Consider the following 23,461-nt stretch of genomic DNA (forward strand, 5'->3'; position numbering starts at 1 on the left):
TGTGTGTGTGTGTGTGTGTGTGTGTGTGTGTGTGTTTGAACGAGTGTGTGTGTGTGATATCTATCCTGACGGCTGTATAGGTACCCAACCCCACGTGTGTGTGTGTGTGTGTGTGTGTGTGTATTTATATATATATATATATTTGTGTGTTGTTGTGTGTGTGTACGTGTGTGTGTGTGTGTGTGTGTGTGTGTTGAAAAGGACAGTTTAGCCGGCCTGCAGCTTATCTGAAATTACTTATCTCACGGATGATACACTGGGGCTTCTTCCTAAACTACAGGACTGAGCATGGATTCAAATTATGGACAAACATAAATACACACCTGACTCAGTTGCTGAGTGCACACAATTTGAATAGCGTGTTGTAAACAAAATTTTAATAGTTTTGATAAAGAAAGTGCACAGAGTGAGATATAGATCCTCTCACTAATTGAAAAAGACAAGACCCCAGTATTTGATCAAATACATCCATAGTCCCAAGAAAGAGTTTGCAGACCAAGATTTCTGTACTTACTGCTGATACAATATATAACCTTCATCTGATTTGCAAAATACATAAAGAACTGAGTGTAAGATGAAGTCCACACCACACTTTATGAGCAATGAACGCATCCTAATCCTGATTTTAAACGTTTTTTTGCGACTGTAATTATCTGTTAGGTGTACCTGCTGCACATTACATTTGCTTCCAACACAACTCACCGTCTCAGGTTCACTATTTGTTCCACCTTGGACAACTATCAGTTTGCTTACAGTGTAGCTTACAAAGAGCAACCTACAAACCTTGTTCCCAAGATGCTGTAGCTGATTTGTTCAGAGCACTATCCACCAAGTGGCCATTAGAACAGGAACCAGTAGTACCACATCATGTGAAGTGGTCTTAATAAAAGGGAACACTGGATTGTCAAAGTATATTGTGGAGTCAGTTAAACGTCAGGGATTTAAATGTGTCCACTTTGGAAGCATAAGTCACTTTCACCTGCTTTGGTGCAAATTAAAGTGACAGCAGTTGCACAGGAGGCTCAACAACAAAACCTCCAAAAAATAAAATAAAAAAGGAGAATGTCTTTGGAGCCATAGACCATTGTTACTTTTCTTGCCATTCTTGGTATTATGGGAAAGTACCTGCAACCCATTCACATTGCACAAGTGTTCCACTTCTTGCAGTAGGACATTTTCATTGGCGCCAGAAGCGTTTTGTGTCTCCCAGCACCGTCTCAAGAATAGGGAGTAAATACTGTACACAAGAACAGCTGGACAGGTCTGTAAAAGTGCATCAACCAAGCACCAACACCCAAATCTGCTCTTTTGTACAAGGAGGAGCAGGAGGAGCTCTACCAGAACCCTACAAAATTCTTCAGTAACATGCACACATGTAACCTACTGTGTTAGCATACGGTGCTGTGTACATATTCGCACCGTGCAGTGAGCACTCCTGTGCACAGATCATAATAAAGGACCAAGAACCCTCATGCCACCCTCACGGAGGCTGATTCTGATAGGCTGATTAGAAACATGCACAAGTAGCCTGCTGCATGCATTTTATGTCTCCTCCTGTTTCTCATCACATAAAGCAGCAGATACCATGCCTTGTTGCTGGCTCAGTGCCCTTCTATGGTCATGTCCAGCTCTCCTTCACACTCCTGAGACTGTGCTGAGACACAAAACTTCTTGTGAAGGCATGTGCAGAAGTGCAATCCTAGAGGAGCAGGTCTGCTTGTGCAGCCTGAATGGGCTGTAGGTATGGTCACATGGACACACTAGCCTAAAGCGAAAGTAGAGAGAAATTAGTCAGGAGGGAGAAGGAGAGAGCACTGATCTGTAGCCAACATGCACAAAACTTCCCTTTTTGGGAGTTGTGTTGTTTTTGCCTCTCCAGTGGACCAGAGCAGGGATAATGGACTCACAGTGATTTATACTTTGTAACTCGACACATTGATATCCCTGAAGTTTATCTTATATTGTGTTATACTGTGATCACCTGGTGTTCTTCATTTTTTGAACAAGTGTGTTTTTGGTATACTGTATATGAATATTTGAAAGACGATATCTGTTTGTGCATCCATTTAAAAATGTCATAGCACCATAATGAGTGACTGACAAGACAATGACACATCTAAGCATTAATTTAATTACTGTAACTGTAAGCATGCATGTATGTGCTTACCTGCAGCAGACCAGACACCTCTCCTTTCTGAAGCGGCATGGCAATGGAAGGAGTGAACGGCTTACTTTCCTCTACTGGTTTGCCTTTCATGAAGTGTTTTCCTGCCTCATAGACGTCCACCACAATCATCTTTCCTTTAAACTCCACCCTTTTAGGTACCAGCACCTGCAAATCGGAGGACATCATAACTGACTTCACTGCAAAAAAATACACAAATAAAAAACACTTTAAGGCGAAAATTCTAACAACTCCATATTGCTAAAATTTCAAGGTAGAATATAATGGATACAATTGTGTTGTTTGCCGCTTAGTCGCCTTCTGTGGAGTACAAGGAAGATAACTAAAAGACTTTACTGTGGCTGACATAAAAAAGCAGACCTATATAACCGTCCACTCCACCAGATAATGTTCCCTGGTTCTTTACATCTGTCAACCTCCATATTGATTTAGCCAGTCCACGGCTTCACAATAAAAACCAACGACGACGACAGCGGAAAAAAACAAACAAACCCCCCCAACTGAGTGCTTTCAGTTCCATTTATGGAAGACCTCAAGGTCGACAAGTACAGGAACAGCTGGGCGCTAAACCAGAGGGAAGGATTTGCTGGTTTGTCTTATTATTTCACCATGGCAACTGCACATCTTAGCTGATCACAGCAGGAAGGAAAGGGAAAACAAAGAGTTATAATTACGGATTCATGTGGAAGGGAATTTGTTCTTAATGACTTATTCCTGTAAATAAAGACTGTATGAAAATACTTTTTCCTTCAAAGACAATTTCAAACTAGCTACAAAGTCAACAAGCTGATAATGATGTATGGTGTATGATTATCGTGCCGATTTACTCCCTTTCTTCGGCTCTTCTTTTCAGATTCAGTCGTTTTATGTAGTAAACACTAATTAAATGATTTGGTGTGCGTGCATTTTTGAAGGATGTCAGGCAGTTATAAAAACTTCTTAAATTCTAATCGCTGCAAAAGTGTGACTTTCTTTGTGAAGAAGGCATCATTTTTTATCAAGCTTTGTGAACACCTTAGGAGAATAATAGCAGATGTAAATCCATCCACCTAGATGGTTTACATCTGACACTACACAATAACCTTTGAAAAAGTTGTTTGAGAACTTGTTAGCATATTATTATACATCATCAAAGATAAAGATGATGGACAAAATGAATAATGATGATAATAAGATGGCATGTCACTGATCCTTGTCCCTGCTATAAGTCCTGTAACGTTTTTGTTTAATCCTTTCCAAGGACAGATCAGAGTTTGGGTCATCAGCCTCAGACATGCTGGGAATTCAATGTCTTGTACACATTGGCTTCAGCAAAGCGCTGACGTGCCGACTCGGATCATCTGGTGGTCCGTCTAACCATTACACTACTCTGCAGGGCTTAGGCACTGACTGAGCAGAGAATAGCGTATGAACTGGAGGAGAGATTGTTACTGGTCTGATGGCAGAGGCACGCCTGCCTCAGTGTTAATCTGTCAGCCTTCATCCAGCTGGTAAAATATGATAGGAGACGGAGTGCTGGCCAAACAGACACAAAGCCAGCACGACGTCTGCCCAATCAACACACCTGCTGCTCAACACTCTGACCACAGAGAGAGGCTGTGTGTGTGCGTGTAAGTTACCAGCAGCCAGACTGTGAGTGGAGAGGTGAAACCGCAGGGCTGTGGAAGAGATAGTTGTCTTTGTGTGTGTGTGTAGGTGAGGGTCATTCGTTGCCCATTACATAGTGATTAAATGATGAAAGAGCTTGTCTGATTTCATTGGAAACCCCCTCTCCTGCTGCCTCACTCAGACACTAACACACACACACACACACACACACACACACACACACACACACACACACACACACACACACACACACACACACACGTGGGTTGGGTACCTATTACAGCCGTCAGGATAGATATCCATCTGATGGTGTCAAAGTGAAACTAGGCCATTTGTTCACTCTCACACCTCTCTCTTCCTTATTCCTCATTTCCTTCAGCCCGCACATTCTCCTCCTTTCCTTTCCTCTCAAACTCACTATTTCTTTTACAGTTCAACTACCTTAACTTCCCTTTCTCGTCATCCATTATTCCATCCATTTACACTTTTATTGCTACACAATCCTTTTAGAATAATTAGATCTGTATGGATCAATATGGTAAGAATGAGGCTGAACTCACAACATCTGTAATGTATAATGTGTATGAACTGGAGATCAGTGAGCTGCCTTAATGGTCCCATATAACGCACCTTTTAGACAAGTTAATGTCTCCTGAATGTATCTGTTATGTTTCAGGTCACCACCTTTTGTTTTCTCTGCCATGTGTCTATTAACCTCTCTGTTTTAGACGGATTCCAAATGAAGCTGGTTGTAACTTTCAGTCTGTTGCCCATGACCCCTTTCATGCCCTTTTCCTGTGACTTACCTACTATTGCTATGAACACCTGGGTTAAAACAGAACCAATGTGTCTGCAGTGAGACTCATAAAAGTGAGCGTGTAAGAGGAAGAGCCGGTGCTTTATGAGCACTCGTTTCATAAACATCACCTAAGGCTACGTCCGTCGTTTTCTCTCCATTTTGGCCTCCCGTCCACACCGACACGGAAATGGTGGAAAATCACAGCTTTTGATGGAAAACGCAGCTTTTTGAAAACGCTCTCAAAAACGCGTACATTTGAAAACGGTGCTTTTGCGTTGCAGTGTGGACAGAAAACGGAGAGTTTCTAAAACAATGACGCATGTTAGTCATGTGATGCAGTCATGTGACCAATTAAACAAAGATAGCAGAGGGCATTATACAGCAGTTGTTTTGCTTGCTCTCAGTTTTAACAGCCCTATTAAATATTAATATCAGTCTGTGCATGCTCCAGATAGCTTTTCTTCAAATTCTTTAACTCTCACTCGCTTTTGCAACTTTGTACTTTTGTGTTACTCGCAGCAACAACTCCACCTCATTGTTAATCCATTTAAAAAACTCGGTGCTTTTCCTCGACATTTTTCGGGAAAGCAAATAAGCGGCAGACAGAAATGTGGCAGGTCGAATCTTCTTTCGTTTCACACATGCGCAGGACTGGATCATAAGCGTTTTCGGCCGTTTCAATGTGGACGCACAACTCTGTGAAAACGACTGAAAACGCTAGTGTGGACGCGGAGCGTTTTCAGACGAAAACACCATTTTCAAATCTATCCGGGCTAGTGTGGCTGTAGCCTAAGTCAGCGGTCCCCAACCTTTTTTGCACCACGGACCGGTTTATGCCCGACATTATTTTCACGCACCGGCCTTTAAGGTGTCTAAAACAAAATAAAACTAGTACTGGTACCGAAAAAAAGAAGATTTATTCATAACACACGTGAAAAGACCCAGGAAAACAGAGTTAACGATAAAAACGATAACAAAAGAACGCTGAAAACCGATAAAAACCCTGAAAACCAGACATTTCACACCTGAGCCTCAACTCTCGCGGCCCGGTACCAAACGACTCACGGACCGGTACCGGTCCGAGGCCCGGGGGTTGGGGACCGCTGGCCTAAGTGACAAAAAAAGCTTGATTTTATCAAAGAATGTTGTAGTTACAAACTTATTAAATGGCTATTTTGCAGCGAAATTAGGGATCACTTTGTAAATGATGGGAAGCACGACATCCCACTGCAAGTTACTGGCAGCTAATTAAACTGTAGTCTTACACGTGGGCTCTTACAGCTATAAAAATGCTAAAATTCTTCAGGAATGATTTGAAGAAGATGACTGATTTCCAGGTGTTCCCTTTCCCAGCATTCCCAGTCTAATTCATACCAAGAATCTGTTTGATGTGCTGAAAAGACAAGTGTGATTCATGGAGTGTGCACCTCACCACTTACGGGACTTATGGGACTATTGCCTGTGGAGTCTGTTTTAACAGCACTAGAGCGTCCCAAACTATTTTAGGGAAATGTTTAAAGTGTTTGCATGTTCAGCAGGAGTATGGATATTTCAACACAAGAGGGTCAGAGATTGTGCTTAAGTACGGTCAGCTGACACACATGCCAAGACATACACAAATCCAGGCACGCATTAAGGAGTGCGCACTCATGCAACGCACACATGAACCGAGTAACACTTGTAACTGAAGTTTATAGCCTACAGAAGAAAGTGCAAAGGAGGAGGAGAAGAGGGGAGGAGAGGGAAGTGGAAGGGAGGAAAAATTATTACCATCCTTTGCCCTCCCTGCTAATAAAAAGCATAACTTCAAACATGTTTCTGATGATGGTTAAAGCAGGAGGAAATTGATTTATTTGAAGATGTTTTAAAGTGGATTTTTCACAGGTTGAGAGGGTCTTTGAAGCCATGCAAAGGTAAATGTGTGTGTGAGGTTGCAGGATGGAATGTTCATGTCTTTAGGGCTGACCTTAATGTTAGTACAGTTAAAAGAAAAATAGTACTGCTGCTATCAGCCTCCAAATGCTGCCATGACCACCGCAGGGTGTATGTGTGTATTTGTGAGTGTGTATGATATTACAACTAACCTAGTTTACTCAATACAAGCTCAAGTTTTCACTATCAAAATATTTTTTAAAATATTACCACACTAAAATTCACACTTTTTATTTGGTAGAGAATAATTAAATTCAGCAAAGGCACGGCTCACAGTTATCCTCACTGGCTCCTTGAGATTGCATTTAAGAAATATATTTGATATATAAATGGTGAGAAACAAACAGGATTTATGGATTCTGTGCTTGAGTCGTTGGTTAATGTATCTGGGCAATAACCTTACCTGTTCGTAGTACTTGTTGTGAGCCACATAGTATTGGGAATCAAATGACTCCTCTGTCACCAACACATGCTGTCTCTCCCCTACCTGCACAGACAGAGGGAGGAAGAGTGAAAAGGAGAGAGAAAGAAGTTATCCAATGGATTTACTCAGACAAAAAGGAAAAATTGTACTATATTAAAGGTGGACATCAATTAACCATTCACAATAAACAAGCTGTAAAGCCATTTGATTTAAGCTCTTTCAGTAAAACTGTGCTAGTTTCGCTGAAAAAGAACACATTTACTGCTGCAGCGTACACATGCACAGCAGACGTTTATGAATGTCTGCCGTGCATAGATGCGTTGGCTATGGGGTTGCAGTTTTTGTTACATAGGCCGCGTTTCTTCTTCAGTTTTAATTCAAGCAAGCTTCCTCAGTCAAGCTTCTATTCACGGAGATCCAATATTCAATAAAAGCTTTGCTCTTTCACGTTTTTTTCAAGTTTTATGTTAGTGCCCGCCGTTCACCTTTTAATTAAAATCTCAAGGTTTCAGAGCCACTTCAGTTTTAGTGCTTTGCAAAGAGATGGCGAGCACTATTCAGTTCAGAAAACTGCATTTGAAAAAAAAAGAAAAAAAAAGTCTACACACGATGCAATTCAGATGCATACAGAAAACAGTCTATTCAGGACATCAGAAAATCAAATACTACAAGGTCTCCCCATCTGGCAATTTAGTGTCGGATGAAATGAGAGAAAGCACATTTTTGTGGAGGAATGTTGTTGACTCTCCGAAGGATTCATAGAAGAGTAGAAGAACTTTTTTGAAAGTTCTACAGGAAAGAATAAAATCTATTTAGGACTAGTTTTCTTACCAAAAAGGGGGAAGCGTTTCCACATTTGAACAAGAATCAATTCATCACAGTTTCTGTGCTTCATGACTATATATACGCCCGCACATTTCCTAAACGGCTAATTCATTTTAAACATAATTTAACAGGTATAAATTATGCATTAATACTTCCCTTCATCTCTGACGTAACTTTGGCCAGTATCACCTTTAGGGTCATCTTCTTGGACAGCCGTGACTAAAAGTGACCAATGGATCAGTAGCTCCACTTGTGTTAAATCCTTGTATTTTCACTCTTCTCTTTATGGTAGACTTGATTAATGCGCACATGCATCACCTGGCATGCAGCCTGTTTCAGTTGCTCCTTTTTCTCTATATTTGAACTTTTAATTATTTTCTTTGTCTTTTACTTAGTATTAGAGTGTTTGTTTTCATAGTTTTCTCATACATAATTTCCTGCCTCCTGGAGATTTTTCATGACCTTGTTGTGAAGAGGTTTTTCTATATCATGACTGATCACCACACACGCATCTTGAGGATTTCCAGGCCGGTTTATGTTGCCAAACACAGCACAATGTAAACTGTGGATGTCCCAATGTTCACGCCGTCTCTCAGATTGATTTGTTTTCTTTTTGCAGGCTAAGACAACTTGCACTGATATCTGCTTCGACTTGGGGTTCACAGAAGTACTTTTTAAAAGCCAACATGAGAGTTTAAACCGAAGCCAGGCTTTGATCTTCTAATTAATGAAAAAACAATAATGAAAAAAGTAGCCATACTTTTTAATTTAACAGTTTTGAGTAAACTGTCCATTTCATTTGAGCCCATGAAAACAGGCTGACAGCATTCAGTGCTTAAAGCAACACTGTGCAACTTCAACTGTGAGAAAAGTGTCACCGTTTAAACATTTTTGGACCTAACTGCATTTGAAAATGTTTCAAATTCAGGTGTCCTGTGGGTAGCATTTGCATTTTAACTCTGTCAGTGATGAGACCTTTACTCAGAGTATGCTGACTGATCATTTCCTTAGCAAAATGTCAGAGCCTTAGAAGTCATGGCTCTGACATATCGCCCAAGGTATTTCCATTTTTGCAGACGTCCATATTCTGCGCTCTCTTCTTCCTTTTTTTTTTTTCCATGTTTACCCTTTTTCTTACATCCCTCTCTACTGTCTCTGGGCTGTCTCTTTGTTTTCAGCCACTTCCTCTCATCATTGACTGACTCTCACAGAGAACACCTGCAGAGGCAGAGACAGACTCAAAAAGTGATCAAATAAATTGTTTTTATTTGAGGGGTTTTATTTTCAGGGGGAGAAGTGGGTAAAAAACAACAACATAAGACCATTATTACTGGACAGCAAGCACTCAATTGTTGCCTTTCTTAGTGCACTTAAACCGAAGACAAAATATTTTTCCAGGAAGATAAAAAATACCTTTTATTTAGTCATAGTCAAATTCTCCTTTCCCCTTCAAGTACATTACAAAATTATAAATATAAAATTTATGTGGAAATGTATGCACACATACTAATGTTGCCTGAGTGCATCTAAAAAAGAAAGTATTGTTGAAAAAGTTATTTTTTGTAATTTAATTGATAAAAATGTAATTTTCATGGAGTCTAAGTGCATATGTCAAACTTCTCTTTAATTTTAATTTTGAGTGAACCCTGGTATCTTTAATTCAGCTTTTCAACACATTACTGCTCAAACAGTAAAATACTGTGTAGCTTAATTTAGCTCTGTACATGCAAACACAATCTTGGGGAAGACTGCAAACTTGACAGTGGCCCAGATGACCATCATCAACACCGTCTAGAAGGAAGGCGAGCCACAGAAGGTCATTTCAAAAAAGGCTGACTGTTCACAGTGCTGCATGGAAAAGTAAGTGGTAGAGGAAAGTGTGGCAGGAAAAAGTGCACACACAAGCAACAGGGATGAGGACTGTCAAGAAAAGTCGATTCAAGAACACGGGGAATGAAGACAGTGCAACAAGAGCCACAGATGGGTAGGAATGTGGCTAAACTGTCACATTACCAATGTCAAGCCACCCCTGAACCAGAGACAACGTCAAAAGTGTCTAAGTACTGAACTGCTGCTCAGTGGTCCTTTTTAGATGAAAGTAACATTGTTATGCCTTTTGGTCAAAAGTCCGTAGTTAGTGCATAGTCTGATTAAGTTACATAAGCAAAGTGATAAATAAGTTCAAAGTTAAGAAATATTATAAGTGATTCATGCTAAAAACAGTTAAAATGTATGGGTTTGTAATTTGCTCAGAGTGAGACATCGTTATCACAAGCGATCTTTGTATTGTATGTGCGGAAATGGGAGCGAGGGAGCGCTCTGATCATTAACCTATCTTTGACGTATTTTCTCTGTTAATGCCGTGAAAAGTGCTTCGGCAGTATTAAAAGAGTGAACGAGTTCATGTACACGCTAAGAGTGCCCTACACGCTTGTACCTTGGGAAACGTTCGTCTTTGTGAGTATTAATATGTTCAGAGATAACTTTTATATGTGTTTACATGGAGTGAACTGCGATGCTAATGTAACGCACGTGTTAAGCTAGGCTAATCAGTAAGTTGTCATTAAGATGTGTATTAGCTAGCAATTTATTTTCACTTTCTGTATGTTTCAGTTACAAATAAGAAATAGCAAGGAGAAGCCTTGAGAGAGGATAAGGCTTTAAAGGATCTTCATTAAAAGCAAGAAAAGCAAGCCTTGTGTGGAAGATCTCCTCTATTTTGTTCGCTAGCTGTCTAGCTTCACATGGTCACGTGTCGTGAGGGCAGCATAAACATTTTAAGTCAAGGAAATCAAGGTCCTATAGACAGTCTTAAGGTCCTACGGCAGGATAATTCAAGCTAGTGTGAAGTTTATTCATTCTGTACTGATTTAGGGTCCCATGTGGTCATCTTCTAATGGTGGTGAAGGTTTACCCACTATGTATGATCAAGTCAAAAAGTCAATGTTGCAACCTACTGGAGGTTTCAGAGCATTTCATGCATTCTTTCGCCGACAAGCTTCATAGAGATGCTGATATCTTTTCCAGCAGGACTCAACACTTTCTCACAGTACCAAAACTGCTGACCAATTTTTACTGTACTTGATTGACCTTTATATTTACCATTTTGAATTAAATAAAAAATAAATAATGTAAATATTGTAAGGAGTAGTTCCAAAGTAGTTCTCCAGTTATAACAGTTTATGCATGCATTTGTTTTGGCTTGTTTTTTCCTCTCATATCTGCGTATGTATGTGTATTTAGATTTGTATTTACTCCATCTGTTGAAGAACGTCACAGCTTTACAAAGAAGGACTGAATGTCTTTACACAGCATGATGGTTTTTTATTTCACCATCCAGAGAGCAACATCCCAGGATACACCGAAGATCCAGTAAAGATTTGCGGGATCATGTGTTTAATTGATAATTAATCCACATCATAACAAGAACAAGGAGACAACTGTGGCTTTGAATTTTAATCACCATTTTTATCTGTGCCACTAAACATCATCCAAATGATTTTGCTGCTGTCGTTTTCATTTTGAGCAGGAAGACTAATCCGGGCGAGAAGCAGTCGGTGCATGTTGTAGTGGGATACGTAACGTCATTCAGACATAGGTTAGTATTACATTCATGCCCGTCACAGCTTCATTCAGACATTCCCACAATGATGCAACAAACCACTATTACAGAATTATTTAATACGTGCAAGATTTCACAGCACAGCAGCTGATATTTAATGCATTGGGTTAGAGTTTCTTCGCATGGGGACTACATTTTAATACTTAAAGCAGTCAACTAATAAAAAAAGCAGCTCAAGTATATAAATCACTGATCCCTGTCGTCGTGTTCAAATGTCTGCAATTATTTTTTCAGTTATTTACGACATTACGAGTGTACTGTAACTACTGTTACACCATGTGTGTAAATGCATGCACCTCTTTCAATTTGGAGAAGGTTGCTGACGGACTATGATGTTGTGTGGTGCTGCAGGTATGCAATAAAAAAAGTGACAAAAAAAAAAAAACTTTGTCAGAAACAGTATTGTAGTTTCTTCTGTTGAGTCATAAACCTGAACATCCACCTTTGGTTTGTTCTGAAATGTTGAAAAGCTCAGTTTGTGTGGAGAAGAATCCTGAACACCACTGTTGAGCAGTGGCTTGTAGACTTACAAACACAACGCTAAACGCTGTTCTAGCAACCATTGTACATTTTATCACAACAGTCTTGCACAGATGCACTCATTTTTACCTCAACTATCCTCTGCACTCATTATCCATCCATACGATTCTTATATACACTCAGAGTTTATCACACAAACACATACATAAACATACACAATACATAAACGTTGCTCAACTATGACATACGCACAAAGTGGCACACACACGGCTTTTTTGTAGCTACTTGTAGAAAGATAGTTTGTTTTGTTGCCTGCTGAACAATCGCTGTGGGGTGTGATTTAACAGGGCTAAAGAAAGAAGCTCTGATCTTTTGGAGGTTCTCTTTGATTCTTGAAAGATGAAGGGAAAAATCGCCCCTGTTGGTCTGGGTATTTTGTTTTAGCCTCAAAGTAAAAAACAATATAAAAGAGACTCAAATTTTTAAGTGTTGGCCATGAAACAGAGGGGATTATGGGTGGTTTTGGTTTAATGATTGCAGGGACAAATGTAAAATCAAATCAAGTTATACAAATAAACTGTTCTACACAAGGCATAATTACTTTAGACAGAGTAATAGCTTACAAATAATGAAGACACAAGGAATAGACGCAAGAAAGGTTGGAAAACAAATGAAAAAAGGATCAACATTGAAGAAATTTAGTCAAACTAAGCTAAAACAGAATAGCCTGGGAGCAGATATGAGATCTTTGTCCCAGTCAAAGCCTCTAGTAGCTGGTCCAGGTCAATAACTTCACACACATACACACCAGCACCAGCAGTTTCTTCACCAAGTCAATAAACCTTCCTAACACTCTGTTCGGGCAATGCACTTGACTGTTTTTACAGCAGATTCAAATTGCATTGTGCTTGTTTCTCTGAGCCCTTCAGAACTGCAACAATATAAAGTATATAAGAAGAAATGTGTGGTTTGCTAGCCTGTGGAAACTATCACTGTTTTACCTACCTCCAGCAAGTAAAGGAAAGTGAGATCAACCATAATCTGACAGCTGAATTTACAGTTTGATAATGCATGACTCCAAATAAGCAGTGATTATGTATAATTAAGTAATGACTACTGAATATTTTAGGGGGAAAAAATAGAGAAGTTAGCTTAGAAAACAATGCAACAGTTCTGGTTAATCTTAAATATGTCAAACTCTGATTACACACAAATTAAAGCATACACAGAAAAGGAAACGAAGCAATCAATGTCTTTAAGCTTTCAGGAAGGAACTACACTTTGAGAAAACATGTTGGAAATTTCAGTGGTAACATTAAGTGAAAAGTTCTTTTATAGCTTTTAAAGGAAGTTTGAAAGTCCTTCAGATCTGCCCAGATCTACACACAAACACTCCTGCTAGTAAGAAAAACGGACCATGAATGCATGAATAACTCTTTTAAAGGTGGTTGTGTGTGAAGATTTTTCTGTTTGACGGAAACAGAAAAAATAAATAAATTAAAACCTGGTGTTTGTTAATCCAAAGTAGTCTCCATTCACCTGCCTGAAACTTCAGTGCCTACATGTACACTGGTGGGAACATAATTTGCAACTGTAAATGTGAAAATCCATTAGGGTGGAATTCATTCTTTTAACACAAAATACACAATAACGCCATAATGCAGATTAAACCATACAAAGGGAAGCTTCTCGTGCTTTTGAGATTATGCCTATGATACACAAAAATATCCTGTAACATTGTCTCTTACAAAACAACTTCACGGTGACATTTAAAGTGCTTTTTGGCTTTTTTTTTCTTTTATTTTTCAAGGATTTCAATATTTTGGTGACTATAGATTAGAAATATCCCTGCTGTTGTGAGGTTTTAACTTATACGGATGTTTATACAGACCTGATGAGAGTATTTAATTACACAATTTGGGGCGGGGGACTAAAATGCTGTCTGGAAATTTAAAACCTCCCTATTTCCCTGGATATTTCAGTAAATCATTTGCTGATTTAATAAAACATATACAATAGAGTCAAAGCTGAAGGAAAAATCAGTGTTTGTGCTTATTTTCTACTTGGAACCTTGAAGCTGAGTATCAGTGAACCATTGACCGAACCATATAATAGTCAAGACTGAAAAACAGCTTGGAACAAGTTGAAGAGCTGGAATACAGCAGAATAGTGACTCTTCAATGACATGCCCATTGTAGAGTCTTTACTTTACAATGCAAAGCTCCTTGAAAGTGACTGTTATTATATGCAGGCACTATATAAATAAATAAAAATTGCATTTGAAGGTTGTCTATGGAAGAATAATGACGGATTAACAGGAGACAGAACTATAATGGAAAATCTGTAACAGTTCAGGTTTGGAGTTAGCCACACTAGTTGTAATGGTAAAGGTTAGGGTAAAGAGCTTTGCGGAAAAAATACGTCAATGAGGATCATCACAAATACAGAAAGGGGAGTGTGGATGTGTATGAAGGCCTAGATATCTCCTGGATCATAACAAACTCTCACAATACACACAGGACAAAAGTATTCACAATAACAACTTGTCCAGCAAAGCACTTTATAAACAGAGTCTAACCCACGCTCCACTGTTTTCATCTTCAATGCCCTGTACCAACACAGAGCAGAGCAGCTATCTGAACGCTACCCCAACAGAGGTCGATTATCTTGTTAATAATTTTACCTCCTCACTACGTACGACTCTGGATACTGTAGCTCCAGTGAAAACTAAGGCCTCAAATCAGAAGTACCTGACTCCGTGGTATAATTCTCAAACACGTACCCTAAAGCAGATGACTCGTAATCTGGAGAGGAAATGGCGTGTCACAAATTTAGAGGATCATCATTTAGCCTGGAGAAATAGTTTGCTGCTTTATAAGAAAGCCCTCCGCAAAGCCAGAACATCTTACTATTCGTCCCTGAATAAGAAAATAAGAACAACCCCAGGTTTCTCTTCACCTGTAGCCAGGCTGACAAAAAGTCAGAGCTCTTTTGAGCCAACCATCCCTTTAACGTTAACTAGTAATGACTTCATGAACTTCTTCACAAATAAAATTTTTATCATTAGAGAAAAAATTACCAATAATCATCCCACAGATGTAATATTATCTACAGCTACTCTTAGTACCATTGATGTTAAGTTAGACTCTTTTTCTCCAATTGATCTTTCTGAGTTAACTTCAATAATTACTTCCTCCAAACCATCAACGTGTCTTTTAGACCCCATTCCTACAAAACTGCTCAAAGAAGTCCTGCCATTAATTAATTCTTCGATCTTAAATATGATCAACCTATCTCTAATGATCGGCTATGTACCACAGGCCTTCAAGCTAGCTGTAGTTAATGATCTTTAGGCCTCTGACAGTGGACTCATCTCTGTGCTTGTCCTGCTAGACCTCAGTGCAGCATTCGATACTGTCGACCATAATATCCTATTAGAGCGATTAGAACATGCTGTAGGTATTACAGGTACTGCGCTGCAGTGGTTTGTATCATATCTATCTAATAGACTCCATTTGTGCATGTAAATGGAGAGTCCTCTTCACACACTGAGGTTAATTATGGAGTTCCACAGGGTTCAGTGCTAGGACCAATTCTGTTTACATTATACATGCTTCCCTTAGGCAGCATCATTAGAAGACATAGCATAAATTTTCACTGCTATGCAGATGACACCCAGCTCTATCTGTCCATGAAGCCAGATAACACACACCAATTAGTTAAACTGCAGGAATGTCTTAAAGACATAAAGACCTGGATGGCCGCTAACTTTCTGCTTCTTAATTCAGATCAAAACTGAGGTTATTGTACTCGGCCCTGAAAAGCCTAGAAATATGGTATCTAACCAGATTCTTACTCTGGATGGCATTACCTTGGCCTCCAGTAACACTGTGAGGAACCTTGGAGTCATTTTTGACCAGGACATGTCCTTCAACGCACATATTAAACAAATATGTAAGACTGCTTTCTTCCATTTGCGCAACATCTCTAAAATTAGAAATATCCTGTCTCAGAGTGACGCTGAAAAACTAGTTCATGCATTTATTACTTCCAGGCTGGACTACTGCAATTCATTATTATCAGGATGTCCAAAAAACTCGCTGAAAAGCCTTCAGTTAATCCAAAATGCTGCAGCAAGAGTCCTGACAGGGACTAGAAAGAGAGAGCATATTTCTCCTGTTTTGGCTTCCCTTCATTGGCTTCCTGTTAAATCCAGAATTGAATTCAAAATCCTGCTCCTCACATACAAGGTCTTAAATAATCAGGCCCCATCTTATCTTAATGACCTTGTAGTACCATATCACCCTATTAGAGCACTTCGCTCTCGCTCTGCAGGCCTACTTGTTGTTCCTAGAGTATTTAAAAGTAGAATGGGAGGGAGAGCCTTCAGTTTTCAGGCCCCTCTTCTGTGGAACCAGCTTCCAGTTTGGATTCGGGAGACAGACACTATCTCTACTTTCAAGATTAGGCTTAAAACTTTCCTTTTTGCTAAAGCATATAGTTAGGGCTGGACCAGGTGACCCTGAATCCTCCCTTAGTTATGCTGCAATAGACGTAGGCTGCTCGGAGGATTCCCATGATGCATTGAGTTTTTCCTTTCCAGTCACCTTTCTCACTCACTATGTGATTAACAGACCTCTCTGCATTGAATCATATCTGTTATTAACCTCTGTCTCTCTTCCACAGCATGTCTTTTATCCTGTCTTCCTTCTCTCACCCCAACCGGTCGCAGCAGATGGCCGCCCCTCCCTGAGCCTGGTTCTGCCGGAGGTTTCTTCCTGTTAAAAGGGAGTTTTTCCTTCCCACTGTCGCCAAAGTGCTTGCTCATAGGGGGTCATATGATTGTTGGGTTTTTCTCTGTATCTATGAAGCGCCTTGAGGCGACTTTTGTTGTGATTTGGCGCTATATAAATAAAATTGAATTGAATTTACAGAGAAAGGCTCTTTAGACAGCTTAATATTCTTGTTGATTAACTTTGTTTGTTTGCCTTAAGGCTCTGAATCAGACCCGTAAAGTGTTCTTGGCCTTGTAATGTCCACTGTCCTCTCTCAGAGCTAAGGGAAGTGTTGGCGGTTTTTACCCAAGCAGAATGCTTAGTGTCTGCATCAAATCTACAAGCCCCCTCCAGGTCCTCTCCAGCACTCACAGAACTCATCAGACCAAAGCTCTCTCATGCATGTGAATACAATTAAAAAAAGAGACTTTAATAACGTTGAGCTGGTGATTCAAAGGAAACAACTGTTAAACAGAAGGGAAGAAAAAAAAAGAATTTTTTTAGCAAGAAGACTAAAACCCACAATAAAGGAAATGTGCAAAATTAGTAGAATTAGTACAACCCCAATTCCAAAAATGTTATTAAAAAAATAGAATTCAATGATTTACAGATCTGGTAAACCCATATCTAGTTCACAGTAGAACATAAAAATCAAGTATTTAAACAGACAATTTAGTATTTCATTAAAAAGTATTTGCTAATTTTAAATTTGATGCCAGCAACACGTCTCAGGAAAGCTGCGATGGGAACGATAAAGGCTGGAAAAATAAGTGGTACTAAAAAGAAACAGGTTGAGGAACATTTTATAACTAATTTGGTTAATTGGCAACGGGTCAGAAACATGAGGAGATCTAAATCAGAGATTAGATTAGAAATCTCCGTATGCAAGGGACAAGGCTAAACGTCAGCGCAGGATGCCTGTAATCTTCAGGCGACACTGCTTGAAAAACAGGCATGGCTCTGTCATGGAAGTGCATGGGGGTCAGGAATGCTTCCGGAAATCGTTGTCTGATCACAGTTCAATGTTCCATCCACAAATGCAGGATACATTTCAAAAGCACTGCAAAGGCAAATTGGAAAAGTGTTCTGTGGACAGACAAATTGAGATGTTAAATTCTTTTTTAGAAAACATGAATGCTGCATCCTTGAGACTAAAGAGGAAAAAGGACCATCCGGCCTGCTGACAGCGCAGAGTTCTCCAATGGTTTTAGAATAACACATGCTCCCTTCAGAGAATGTCTTTTTCAGGGAAGGCCTCATCCTAAATCGCATACTCCTGCCATTACAACATCATGGCTTCGTAGTAGAAGAGTCCAGGTGAAGTACTGGCATGCCTGGAGAATACACCCTCTACTGATTCAACACATGGACCACCTAGGGGAGATTTTTTACTAGGTAAAAATCCAGAAACTGATGTTATATGATCGATAACATACACAAGTCTGCAACTGCTAGCATTCCCTAACTGAATGATTGAATTCTGCCACGTGTATGGGTCTGAACACATATGCATAACTGTGTGTGACTGTGTGAACATCGTTTTTGCGCCACAAAATCCAGCCAAGAGCAGCTTGAATCCTATATCAGATGAGAATGTGACAACATTTCTCTCCCAAAAGTTCAGCAACTGGTCTGCACAGTTCAGAGACTTTTATGCACTGTTGTTAAAAGAAGAGGGGTTACTACACAACTGTTAATATGTGTGCAAATTTAAAAAGTGTTAGTGTTTGAACTTTGAAATGCTACAAAATGCTGGTTAAGCTTGCACCAAGAACACAGACTTTCCAAGCCTGAAGGACGGCATCATTGCTGTTCTCCCATATAACAAAGCAAAGTTCTTTATAGTTTTCTTGAATGCTGAGGTCATAATATGTCTTGTGTCAAACAAGGACTTTCAAGAAGTTTCACAGAGTCTTTACTAAAGAACTGAAAGCATGCGAAGGTTAGCGCAAAATCATCACAATAACAATGAACAGGTTTGGTATTCAGTGTCAGTTTTGGTAACATGTTCCAAAACATTCTCACAGTACTTCTAAATTGACAAAAAAAAAAAAACCTCAAAGGGAAACCTTGTACAAAGCACCTACCTTTTAAACCCTATTTAATGAGCTATTTTATTCTGCGTTTACGCAAAATGGAATGTCTGCCTGCATTTGATTTAAATGCCCAAAAGTGAGCATACAAGAAAACTCCATACACCAAACATCAACAACCAAAGTCCTATAATAAAGCTTTTCTATCAACGCAAAAACACAACAATCACAAAGTGCTGGGCTCCATTGCAAATAATAATGTCCTTCATTCTGAGCAGCAGACTTGAAATCTGCTCTTAACAATAACTTCTTACATGATTAAACTATTTGATTCCAAAACCTTTCATTTTACTTCTTGTGAAACCAACTAATGCTCGTGTTACTGCTGATCGCACCAGTTTATTAAACATTCTTTACCCTTACAAAAGGTTCAAGTCACATTCCTAGCTGGCCCCAAAATTCTGATTCTACTTAATACTTAATATTGCCTGTAGGCACTGTGGTACCTCTCCTTGATCTTAATTTGAACCAAAGATGTCAATGTTGGATTCGTCACTCTTTAAGACCTGTTCCACAGTCACACCTCAGCTTTTTCTGGCCGCTCCCCTTCTTTAAGAATGGCTTCTCGACAGCCGTCCTATTGAGAGCACTTCTGTTGAAGCTTCAGCAAATGGTGGGTCAACTGGATCACTTGAAGGGCCTGATGCATCTCTTGGGTCTTTTTATTACAATGTGTTTTTATTAGTTCTTGAAAATAGGAGAAGCGACCCAAGACTTTTGCATAGCGCTGCATATTTTCACCTTTTATTTTCACTAATGCTGACGTTACCCTTGAACTAAGGATGGTATCTACCACTGACAAAAAATAGCAGAAAGTTCCTACAGTCATAACTGTGGGTTAAGTGAAAAGACTGGATGTTTTAGCATCTAGAAGGCATTTGCTCAAAGCTTTACAAGCTTTAATTATTTTGTTGGAATAAGTTGGAATAACATTTCTCGTTTATTACAATTTTTTTGAAAAAGAGACGTTGACCTCGATGAGACTTTCTAAATACATATCGTTTGCTAAACAGTTTCTAAAAACAAAGGGGGAAAAAGCCAAATAAGAATGATTACACAGTGCAGTCTTTTACTGTTACAGTTAATTTATTTGAATTATTGCTCATATGGAACATGTCCCATAAAGCTGCTGCATTCCTTTTAACCTCATGAATGTGTACCCCGGTCCTACTTGCACTCTATAATCTAGAACGTACAGACGACATATAGTTTTCTGGCAAAGTTTCACAAAAAACTTACAAACATGAGCAACTGATTGCCTCATCAGTTTCAGCCATTTGAAAAGAAAAGACAGCCAAGTCCGCCACCAGCGTGACAGATCTCGTTTGTCAGACGAGAGACAGATAGATGTATCTCTCACTACACATAAACACGCAGGCCTGTGACAGTAGCCCGTAGGCTGTTTAGTGTCTCAGATGCTGGAATGAATCACATCAAAACAGAGACGCGGCAGAAGACACAGGAGGAAAGCCTCTGAAACATCAGTTGCTAAAATCCATGGCATCACAGACACAGAACTCACAAACTGCTGAAAACACATATACTTGGTCATGCTAGAGGAAAGATTAACGTGTCGTGTCTTAGAAAATGATGTGAACGAAATACACAGAAAGAAATCACACAGCTCAAGAGCTGTAGGTGGATGTGGTCTCGAGTTTATCACGTCCTTCAATATTTTATTTTCTCTTAGTTTAATTAAGTTTAAATAACAGAAATATTAACTGCTTTGCTCCATGCACCTGCATGCATTTATTTATTTATTTTTACATGAGATACTGCAGACATCCACTCCTCACAAACTGTCACCAGTACCCTTTGGCCTACACCCATTTGATCTACAAGGTTTCAGACAGAGGACTGGCCATGTATTTCTTTCCTGTCCCAGAAAAGTAACAACTAACCTCAACTCGCTCCTGACCACAGCGATTGTAAACGTTCCATCCTTCATTTATTCAGCCCCTTATTGTCAGGCTTATTAGACAGAGTGTGTGTGTCTGTGTACATGTATGTTTACGTAGGGATGTAGGCTGCAAAGTCCTCTTGGCATTACAGCATCTGTGCGTCTGAAACTGTGTGTGTGTGTCTGTGTGTATGCAACTGTAGCATCAATCAGAGCTCAGCTGCGATTGTCAGGCTGATTGTCTGTTATGTCCCTGTGGGCCTGGAGGCCTTGGTGTGTGTAATCCATGTATTTATGTGAATATGTAACAGACACGGGAGGAGACGGAGAAATAGAGAGAGTAAGACAGAGTTCACATGTAAGGCATACATCTATACATCAACATTAATCTATAATAGCAGCCGAGGCTAATGCCTTGGCAATAGCAGTACCATTATGATTATCACTGGAGGCCACACCAGGAGACACAACAAATAATCGCACATGCACTGGCCTATCTAGTGCAAATGTCGGATTGCTGTTCAAGGCTAGCCCTCCAGTCATCATATTAGGATGAGGGAAAGTATGTGATAAGGGAGAAAGAAAATCATGAGCTACAAGGCCATCCTGGTGGCTCTGTGGGATAAGGCGAGGATAGTCCTAATGCCTCACTGGGTTAAAAGCTGGATCATGACCTTGATGCATATTCCTTTCTTTTCTTGTTGCTTTTTTTTTTTAAAGTGATTTTTTTACCAACTGCACAAATCCAAAAATACTGATAAAAGACTTTAAATTTGGTGAGAAGTGATAAGACAATCCACTGGGAATAAATGTGTAGAAGTAGGTCATTTAAGGCATTTATTGTATCCATCTATCCAGGTTCTAATCCCAAGGCCCTTTCCCAAACCACTGTAATGGTTGGCGAGTGACTTGACATTGAAAACAGGGATCGATAATACCTTCAGTAAATCTTGTTCTTGAAAAGTATATGATGGTCTAATTTTATTCATGTTTATGCATTAAATAACATGTTGGTGTGACATTAATTCTACTTTATGTTTGCATGATAGGCAGTAGTTTGAGGTGTTTCAGATTTATCTTTCATTTGTTTAAAAGATCATTTTGTACTTCCCACTGGAGATCAAAGACAAACAATGGAATTTTTGCCACTAGATGAAGCCAACAAATTTGCAACTGTAGTGTAGCATTTTAACAAGTTTGTTGGAAGGAATACTCTGAATACTATATAAATATACAATTTCTTTAAAAAAAAACAAAAAAAAACAAACTGTGCTTAATCTTATTACCAAGTTTTCTTTTCTGTTTCGCAGAATTTAAATCTTTCCCAACAATACTCCTCCTTCACAAACAGAAGCGCTCCCGTCAACCAATATCAAGGAAGCTGCAGCTGTTGCTCAGCACATAATTTCCCTCACTTATGCACATAGAACGCAGACACGGGGTTTAAATGTGTGCTGTATAGGGTTGCATGCTCTTGGAATCTCAACATTTTGATTCCCTTCATGAGCTAAAAATTTTGCACGCATGTGTGTGTGAGTCTTCCTGTTTCAGCATGCTTGCGTCCTCTTCATCTGTCCCACTGATGGTATATTCTGAAGTGCACCAATGATGGACTGTGAAGTACTTTGTTTTGTTTTTTCTTTCAACGAGTCAATCAGGTACCAAGGACAAAAATACAACAGATGTCCTGAACAAGGAAATGTGGAGAGGAGGACGCAAGACTGAAGGTTTTTATTTTCTTTATGCAATCCATTTGTTTTCGCAGGCTTATTGTCAAATGTACTTTTATACTTTTTGGAAACCCCCCCCCCCCAAAAAAAAAAAAAACAGGTGAGTGATAGAAGTCTTTGGGGAGGTAATGAGGCAATCTGTTGTTGTTAAGAGCGTCTTTAAGAACACACGTGTGCTGCTAATTTGTAACAATGTTAGCATTTATCTATTTCTTAGTGAATAGTAGTAAATCACAGAAAAGTGGGAGTCATTTCTGCTTATAATAGGTTCAGTCTTTAGATATGTCAGGCAATTAAAAGAAGTTCATACACTAATTAAAATGAGGAATCAGAACATAGAAAAACTGAAAATGCAGTAGGAAAAGTAAAATCAAAGCACTCTAGTCCACCTGTGCAAATGTGGTGCACATTAAAAACTGCAGACACTCAATACAAGCACAGCCCTATTTTTGCTGGTAAGTCTAAACCATCAAAGTGTATAGATGTATATGTAGGTAGCCTGAGTGGAAAGCGCAAATCAATAAATGAATAAATAAATAAAGACAGGCTGCTTAGTGGCCACAGGGTCAAAAGTTGACAAACTGGATATGTATGCGCTTGCTAGCCGTTAGCACATGGACTATGTGAGAGTCGTGATTTGAAGGTTGGAATATGTCACTGTTTTTGACTCAAAAAGATTAACGAGAGCAACCTGAGATGATATACCTGCAAACTGACTAAAAATTCCTTCAACACTATGCAAGAATTGAGGGCCAGAAACTAGAAGGATATCTGACCCAGAAAGAAGGGGTGACTTTTCTTGAAAACATCAGGAAGATGTCTCCCAAACCGAATGACTCTGAACAGACACCCCAAATGAAAAGTCTTCAGATGGTGACAAAGGGATTTCGATTAAATCACAGAGAGGGGAACCCGTCATTTTAGAGTATTCTGCTTTTTGCAAGCTGATCTATGAATTCCTTTACTTTGTTATTTGGCAGCCAGAGTCCCAATAAGAAGTGACACAAACAGTTAATGAAGCATTTATACTTGCTGAACAATTATGCAGTTGCCAACTATAGCATGCTTTGTATTTCAAGTGAATATAA

General features: G+C 39.3%; 1 protein-coding gene across 3 annotated transcripts in view; it reads right to left on the bottom strand.

The window, feature by feature from the left end:
• cdkal1 (CDK5 regulatory subunit associated protein 1-like 1) overlaps window positions 1-23,461 on the bottom strand; it is a 255,373-nt gene that overhangs the window by 14,653 nt on the left and 217,259 nt on the right. For all 3 annotated transcript variants that reach the window (XM_042224589.1, XM_042224590.1, XM_005934984.3), the window contains 2 exons: window positions 6,928-7,011; window positions 2,168-2,332 (listed from right to left, as the gene is read on the bottom strand). In XM_042224589.1, coding sequence (XP_042080523.1) covers window positions 2,168-2,332; window positions 6,928-7,011 — 249 coding nt within the window. The remainder of the gene's footprint in view (window positions 1-2,167; window positions 2,333-6,927; window positions 7,012-23,461) is intronic.

This window comes from Haplochromis burtoni, unplaced genomic scaffold, assembly GCF_018398535.1.
Source record: "Haplochromis burtoni strain Fernald_Lab_line unplaced genomic scaffold, NCSU_Asbu1 Contig_142, whole genome shotgun sequence".
NCBI lineage: Eukaryota > Metazoa > Chordata > Actinopteri > Cichliformes > Cichlidae > Haplochromis > Haplochromis burtoni.